Below are 8,507 nucleotides of genomic sequence, written 5' to 3' on the forward strand. Positions count from 1 at the left end.
CTCGGGACTATCGCGATGCCCCTGTTCGTCCACGGCACGGCACCTCCTGTTTGACCCAAGGGCTCAAGTTCTATTTTCTTCCTCGTCCTTCGGTTCTCCACGCACTCGACACACAATTCTTCCCCGAGTGGAACCGGAGCCTCTGTGACGCTTCCTACACAAGACGATGGCCACTCCGACCGGCACACGTGCAAAGAGGCGGACGACGACCACGATCGTCGAGGACCACGCAAGCCCCACCGTTCCTCGCTGGACTGCCTGCACGGAAATGTGGTCCGTGACGAAGAGGATATTTGATTATTTCTTTTCACGTGTCTCCGGTATTCTGTCACTTGTCTCTTTCAAATGCACACGCACACACATACACAATCAATGGCCTGTCGCAACGGGCGCGCTAGGATCCCGATGTTGGCCACCGAATAAATGGCCCTTGGTCGACGGAACCAGCTTCGCCGGGAAAGGTTTCGACCGTTTTTTGTCCTTGGTCGTCCCTGTGCTGCGCCACGCACACCGTGTGTGCAGCGCTGCCGCTCGGTTGTCCGCTTACCGCACTGAAACGGGATGTGTATGAATAATTTTCGCACTCGCCAGCCAGGCTAAACCGATGCTGCGTATTCCATATCCGGTGCAGGAAGCGACCGGTGGTGTTGTACCCGTGTGCCGGTTTTTAGTTCGTTAGTTGGAATCGCACGCGTTTTAACACCGATAAATATTTTGTTTCCTTCGCAAAACCACGTTTTCGTGCGGAGCTCAGTCCGATGATTTTTTTAAGGTTAATGTAGCTGTCAAACGGAGGAATCGCAATCTGGAGCCGAAACTCGAGCTATCGCTGACAGCGGCCGAATCACGCATGTCACCATTTTGATCCGGAACTCCGGCGTTCTAACATTATGCTGTGTCTGTGAGCATATTTTCGCGATGAAAATGTAAAACGAACAGTTTGGCTAATGAAAGCACAATTTCCAAATGAAGATTGAGCATTAAAATAAGAAATGCTTTTTTCTTGCTTTGAATTTTCATCGATTCCTGCAGGTATCGTGCAATAATGGACGAACGGTTGCTACTGCAGGAATCGATGTAAAATCGATCTTTGGCTGTCAAACTTGTGTCACTGTGTGCGTGGATGGATATTTGTTTTGATTTTCTCACCGAACTATGATATCAGCTGTTTTTGTTCTGTGGCCCTACTAATTCACACTTTAATCGCGTTAATCACGGTGGTTATTGGCAACAGAATCGCAGGTCTGGTGCACTCACAATTGCAATTTCTTCCAAAAGACGTGAAAAGTGCTAACGGTGTTGTGTGCGTGCAGCGATGTGAAGGTTTGCTTCTGCAATGGAATACTTCAATGAGTATTGGGAACTGTTTGTTGATAAGAAAGACTCCATAGCTAAAGTAGGTATTTGCAATGAAGACGCCTACTCGCTCAGCCTGTTTCATGGCTATTGTCTTACTTACTTCCACCAGGAACTTATTGCCTATTACAAAACGCTAGACGACCACGAGGATGGTTCCGAGCTGTCGGAGCACTGCCGCGCATTTTTGCAGAAAAATCTCCTCGTCAATCCATACCCGACATGCCAGGTCTTAAAGCTCTTGGCTGCGTCAAAAATTCACGGTAAAAACAACACTATCCACGAATTCGCTACAACTGCTGTGATTGAAGCTATCGAACGAAATGGCGACCAGGAAGTGAGCGCTAGCAAGTGCTACAGCATTCTCGCCAACAGTCTAGTATCGGTGAAAGCCATCAGTCAGCTGAAAGCATGTATCAATGTATGTATGGATAGGAAGAGCCTAGATTTGCAACCGTTCGTACTGGCGCTGTTTTCTAGGCGAAGTTTCAAGTTGTTGGTGAATCTGCTTCCGGAACTCTCGGTCCATCTCAACCAGCAACATACTGCCGCTGCTCTCGAAAAGAAGCTGCATTTTTTCCACTCGCTCTTAGAAAACGATTCGGGCCACCATGCTAACTACCTTCACTTCCTTCGACAAGTCCTACTCGTCAACCAACGTTCCGAGGGAGCTCTTCTGCCGCCACTTGAAAGTTCTGCGACGGTTGACGAAGTGCCGTTCGAAGATCGTTCCTACCTTCGAGCGTACCAAATAGAGTTGCAGCGTTGTTTGCTTCTCCAACAAACCCTCAGCATCGAAGAGTCCCTGTTGTCCGTGGTAGAGTTTTCCCAGTACGACTCAGTGATAGGTATGATGGCGAAAGGAAAAACAAACATCATTGACCACGATTTTACGGCCTTGTCCGAAGTGATCCGCAAGAATCAGAAGATGCTCACCGAGATCGCCTCCCTGTTGCGCACCGGCTTAGTGAAAAGTGATGGCAACGACGAAAACTACGGCACGTATCAAAACGAATCCATGGCTGTAATCATCCTGCAGATAACAGTTGTGCTGTACAAAGCAATCGAGGCATCGTTTGGCACACAGCAAACTGAAAGCGTTGCCCAAAGCAACCTCGACACGCAGCTAAAGTGCCTTCTGAAAGAAGCGGATATGCCAACGTTCATTTATGCGATCGAATCTATGCTCACAATGTTGTTTGTCCGTGGCGAACTTACACCGAAAGCAGCGTACGAGCGGAAACACTTCGTATGCAACATTTCCCTGCTCAATAGCGTAGCGCTAAGCATAAAGTCGATCATGATCACACGAAAACACTCCGCCACCTTCGCCGGGGCAAACGATAAGCTCAATCGCCGCTTTCAGAACCTGTTCGAGCTCGTAAACGACATTTGCTGGCGCATATCGCTGTTTGCAGATAATCTTCTGGGGTGGTCAATGGGTGAGCAACCAGCATCCAATGAGCTTAAACTCTCCGACATGCCACCGGTTCCGACGGTTCTGACACACATCCCGGAAAACTACTCTGAAGCTTCCGGTCCTGGCAACGCACTTTATCGTAGCGCCGAATCGATGATGCTGACCGACTCGAACGTTGCGAGACACGGCTGCTACGGAACCCTTCCGAAGCACAAATCTGCCTCCCGAAGGCACGCTCGCGGTGCGGGTGCTGCCCCAAACAGTGGCAACTCCGGGGGCAGCAACAAGGAAATTTCCACCCAGCGTTCACTGTCCAATGACAGTAAAGTGGACTCCGTGCTGTTCGGTGCGGTTGCCGTGAGAGGAAAGCACCGAGACCGAGCTTTTACGTCACTGTTTGCCACTCCCGAAACGCTGGCCATTGTGTGCCTTACGAGCGATAAGCTACACTTTGCTAAACAGATAATCGAAAGTTACGCTTTGCAGGATTGTCCGGTCGGCTGCTTGGTGTCGCGGATGGAGCAAATGAACACGCTTCGCAGCAATCTGACCGGGTTGGTGCAGAAGAACGAGCGAAAGCAGGAAGATACCCCACCGAGCGGTAGCGATAGCGACACGTTGCTGAACGACATTCGGACTAGGACGGCGGTCGGATTCGAAGTTTCGAAAGTGCTGAGCACGATCGAAACGTTTTTAAAATCGCAAATGCCAACGCGACAAGATGCAGCGCTCGATGATGGTACCATCCTGGCGCCGATGGATCGATTCGTCGGGCGGTACCCGTTTTTGGGCGCTCACACCGGAAAGAATCTTCATCTCAGCCAGATCGTTGATGTCGTGCTCGACTTGCCATTCAAGTACGAGCTAAACTTGAGCATTTACAATTTTCTACTGAAAAACGTTCATCGCACCACCGTCCGGGGCATGTCGGCCAGCACGATAAGCGAGGGTAACGGAGGCTTGGGTGGAGGTGTCGGAATGCAGCAGCTTGTGGGAAACTTTGTGTCCTTCTTCGGCACTATCATCGACACAATGCATATTGCGCTTAAAACGGCCCGCGAAGTGGGCCCAGGCCATACGCGCCACCTAACGATCGGTCAGCTTCTGTCGCGCGAAGTTTGCCCTCTGAACACCGTCGAAAATGGAGTGTGCTTAAAGCGACGGGCCCGATTTCACACGACAGTGTTCCGCCATTTCCGCGCGAACGATGACACAGCACTGGAAGGTTCGGCGTCGATTTGCCAAACCAACCAATACCTGCAACACCTTCAGGTTCTCATTCAATCGACTGCGGTCGATACTATGTCACCAAGCTTCGCCACAGATGACCTGCTGCGGACGGATGTTCGGCGTCTGCTGTTGGACGCATTGTTTGATAAACGCATTTCACTCACCGCACTGGATTCGTTGGCTGCTAAATTGGGTATCAATTTGGTGCAAACCGTCGCCCATCGGTTGCTCGGCTCACCGGCCCAACCAGGCAGCAGCGACGAGTGCGAAGCCACCCTGTGGCAGTTTATCGAAGGTAAGAACGAACTTTTATTCAGCATTTGTCAAGCTCAGTTGCGAGGCAGTTCGTCGGCAGTCGAAAAGGACGCCCCATTGTCGCTGATCGTGCAGTATGATGGCTTGCGGAAAGCGGCATCCAAAAACACGCTTCCGATGCGCTGCAATCGGTCCTGGCTACGACAGGACGATGCTCCATCGGAACCGTTTCCGCTGGAAATTGGCCGAGCGTGCTGTCTGTTGCCGGCGGCATCCTGGCAGCTGGACGACTCTTCCGGAGGCAGCCGTTGGTCGATCAATGCCAGCGTGGCCTCGATCGAACAGCAAGCGATCGCTTTGCTTCAAAGTGTCGATCAGTTTCCAAACGCAAACAAATGGATTAGCGCTTCGGAGCATCTCCTCACAGCGCTGCTACGACCGACGATGGATCCAAGGACCTGCGGGCAACTTCAGGCGAAGGCTGCCGAACTGAGAACGTACGTCCGGGTTGGAGAGCTACTGAGGCTACAACCTGCTGACGACTGGCGGAACGTACGCACGTTTTCGCTTGAGAACAAAAGTCACGTGCTGCAGCAGCTGATCGAGCAACAGCAGTACCAGGTGGCCCAGGAGTGGATAAAACTACACCCGATCGACCCCGAAAGCGAGCTGGAGATGTTTATGTATGCCGTGCGCAAAGCACACACTGTCGCCGTGACCCCAGAGTTGGATACTGAACCCGCGACCTCGATGTGCCTCCTGTTCGATATCATCGAAACGATGCCGAGCGAAGCGGTCTTGAAGCTGTACGAAGCGATGATCATCAACATCAAGAGTTTCCAGATCGTCAGCTACATTCTGCGTTATCTGCAACGCCACGGCGACCAGCAACCGCTCTACCAGAAGTATCAGCTTTCGCTGACCATCTTCGAGCACCTAACGCACGCCGAATATGACGGCCTATGGAATCTCGTTAGTTGTCCGTTGCTAATACTCGAACAATGTTTAATGAACTCGCGGCTCGAGCTGTTGGACGGAGTCATCCGCTCGGTACGGCCACTTCTGTCGGGTGAAATTTGCGGCTTGTGCTTCGAGCATCGCGAGTACATCCGCGATCTGCACGAAAATGTGCAGGGCGCTACCGGGGCCAGCAGTTGGGATCCCATTCACGAGGGCCTGTACATCCGGCACGAGTGTGTCGACTGCCTGCTGCGCATCTACGCCTCGAAGGCCCTCGAATATAAGGTGTTCAGTGAGCTCGACACCCGGGATTACCGGGATTCGCTGGCCACGGCATCGGCTTCCAGTTTGGACTCGCTCGCCCCGGGCCTGGAGCGAACGGTGCCGTTTGTGATGCCGAAGGAAGTTCCACCGCGTGAGCGGTGGGTAAAGGATGAGGATGCGCTTCATTGTATGAGCTGTCGGCGGACATTTTCCATGCTGAACCGTCGCCATCACTGCCGACGCTGTGGTCGAGTCGTGTGCCACGCGTGCTCCAAGTGTCGCGAGCGAATCGGTGGCTTCTATGAAGAGGTGGCAGTGCGTATTTGCGATGACTGTGGGCGCTGCCTGGAGGAGAGCGTAGGTTCCCCGGATCGACCGGCAGTTCCAGAAGTGCGAGTAAACCGTGGCCCGGGCCAATCAGGAGCCGCTGTGACGCAGTTCGAGTGGCAGCTGACGGGCAACGAGCGATACGATCGGGTGATACGCGATGAGTACAGCTACGAGTACGCACCGTCCACTGGGCAGTGTTTGGCAATCTGCGATCTGCACACGGCAAACGAGGAGATTGCTAGCTTTCTGCTCTATCACTGTGCTAAATTGGAAGCGCTGTTGCGGCCACTGGCTCCCGGTTTCCCGAACCCGGAGATTGACTACGCGCTCGTGGCGCGCATGCTGCTTAACCTCACGCTGGGGGTGAAGGTTCGGGGGGCCGAGGGCGGCGCCGGTGTCGAGGTGGAAAAGATGAAGGAGCATGCCGAAATTATCCTGTCGATCGTGCACGACAACTGCGAGTCGCTGCTGCTGCACTCGCAGTCCCAGGCGGCGATCAGCAGTCACGGAAGTTTGCGGAGGTTGCGCGATGCCCTCGTGAAGGCGGAGAAGTGGCCACTGGCCCTGGAGCTGTCCCTCAAGTGTGGCTTCTCGGTGAGTGGCGTGCTGGCGGCCTGGGGTATGACGTGTCTGCGCGCTGGTTGCTACGAGACGGCACGGGAAAAGTTCTCCCACTGCTTGCCACGCATAGCCAGTGAGTCCGATTGCGATGCGCTGCTACGTATGATCGAAGCGCCGCCGCCAGGCAGCCCCGCCAAACGCGGTCCAGCGCCGTCTGCTGTCGCCAGTGTTCCCGCCCGAATGCCGCAGGTTAAACGTCCCGCACGCAGTCCACCATTGCTGGGAGAAATTATTTACGCCCTAAAGTGTACGACTAGGGTGATCGATCCCCTGATGGAGCAGGTTGCAGTAAGCGGACGAATCGGGGGCGGTGGTGCTGGACAGCACGAGCCGGCGACTAACATTCTCAATACGCTTGCCAACTTGAGACTCGTGTGTCAAGGGGAGTTCAGTGAAGCGCTTGCGAAGGTTGATCGCCAATCGGTGGCCAACGGGACACCGAGCAGGACGACAGTGTCGCTTATGTGCACCCGATTGTTTGAGGAATCGATGCACTACCTGCTGGCGTACGGATCGCACCAGAGCATAGTGGTGTTTCTGATGAAACACCAGCAAACTGAAACCGCGGCCTTACGCTACATTCTAATGCAACACGTGGATCCGGAAGTGTTCCTGCATGCGATCCTACTGCCGTACCTACAGCGTGGTCAACTCGAAACACTCGTCCAACATCTGACCGTGCTCGATGAAACCCTGTACGAGTGGCGCGACCATCTGCGCTACGTTTGTCGGTACCTCGAGACGAACGAAATGCTAAACAGCCTGTACAGTCTGCAGCTTTTGCTGAAGGACCCGATTCGCGCCAGTATGACCTGCGTACGGTTCTATTCCATGGGTTGCCGCACGTTCAACGATCTGCACGCGGCCGAGCATCACCTTAAGACGAGCGTTACGCATTTGCAGGTAAGAATATTACGCTCGGCAAAGCCAGCTTCCGACTATTAGTCACATCACATTTGCATTTTTAATCGAACAGAACGAACTGGAACTTTGCAACTGGCAGGAAGTGCGATTAAACAGTGTCGGGTCGACCATCGAAACTCATCCTTCGTTGCTGATGAAGCTCGATCCGAAAGAACTGAACAATCACATCAACACCATATTGCTGCAGCTGGAGGTTACCAAATTTTTGGCCAAATGCGAGGCCAAGGGCCGGCAAACGACGGGATTGCTGACGAAGGTTTGCGACAATAACCATCCTTGAAAAACTATCATTAATAGGCATTTTTGTGTTTGTCAGATTTCCAAGGATAACTCCCAGCTACCTACACTGTTCGGTTCGGTTCAGGAAAAGATGCAACTGGCCATTTTGACACTGGTGTGTGGACAAAATGTGGAGGAAGCATTTGGGTTGTCGTACAGGTGAGCTGCCAAGAGGGTTTTTCGTTGTACACCACTGTTTTTTAGAAGTTTGTACATTTTCAACTATCCGGCGGTATTTTTCTTTGTTCGTAGAATCATACAAGATTACAACTTGGAACTGCATCGAGTGTACGCACTGACGGCAAAATACTTCATCAATCACGGCAAAATTGAGGATGTGGGCAAACTGTTGGATGCGATCGTTAGCAATGGAGGCAGCACCACGACGGAACCGACGCTCTCGTCCGTGTGTGACGAGATCGTGCGCATCTCAGTTGATGCGGCCATTGCGCGACACGGGTCCAGCGGGCACACGAAAGTCGCCCTCGAAGCACTGATCAATCGGATCACTTCCGTGGGCGTCCGCATCCATTGCTATATTGCTTCCAGTCAGCTAAAAACTGCCTACCTGCTGGCGAACCGGCACCAGCGTACAGGAGACATTCGAAAAATCCTTCGTCACGCAGAACTTTTGGGACAGCTGCACGTGAAGCGTTTGTGTGAGGCCCGTTTGAATCACCATGAGGGCGAAGGTTCGTGATATTGTCAGCGATCGGTGCGGACGTTAATCGAATTTATAAGTGTTAAAATAAAATGATAATATTGTAGCGTAAAATATTTCTTTCGATAACCTATTCGCTTTGTCCGTGGTCATTGATGTTCGGTTTGTCTAGATGTTTCATATTATTTCATGCAATAAAAGTTATTA

At 52.4% G+C, this 8,507-nt stretch overlaps 1 protein-coding gene across 1 annotated transcript; it reads left to right on the plus strand.

Moving 5' to 3' along the window:
- The first annotated feature begins 1,336 nt into the window (after window positions 1–1,336).
- On the plus strand, window positions 1,337–8,356 carry LOC131216493 (zinc finger FYVE domain-containing protein 26 homolog). The gene is made up of 5 exons (XM_058211002.1): window positions 1,337–1,396; window positions 1,469–7,339; window positions 7,413–7,616; window positions 7,677–7,798; window positions 7,892–8,356. Exons 1-5 carry the CDS (start codon window positions 1,337–1,339, stop codon window positions 8,337–8,339), a joined length of 6,705 nt encoding a protein of 2,234 aa, XP_058066985.1. The 3' UTR covers window positions 8,340–8,356.
- Window positions 8,357–8,507: the final 151 nt, after the last annotated feature.

This window comes from Anopheles bellator, chromosome 1, assembly GCF_943735745.2.
Source record: "Anopheles bellator chromosome 1, idAnoBellAS_SP24_06.2, whole genome shotgun sequence".
In the NCBI taxonomy this organism is placed as follows: Eukaryota; Metazoa; Arthropoda; class Insecta; order Diptera; family Culicidae; genus Anopheles; species Anopheles bellator.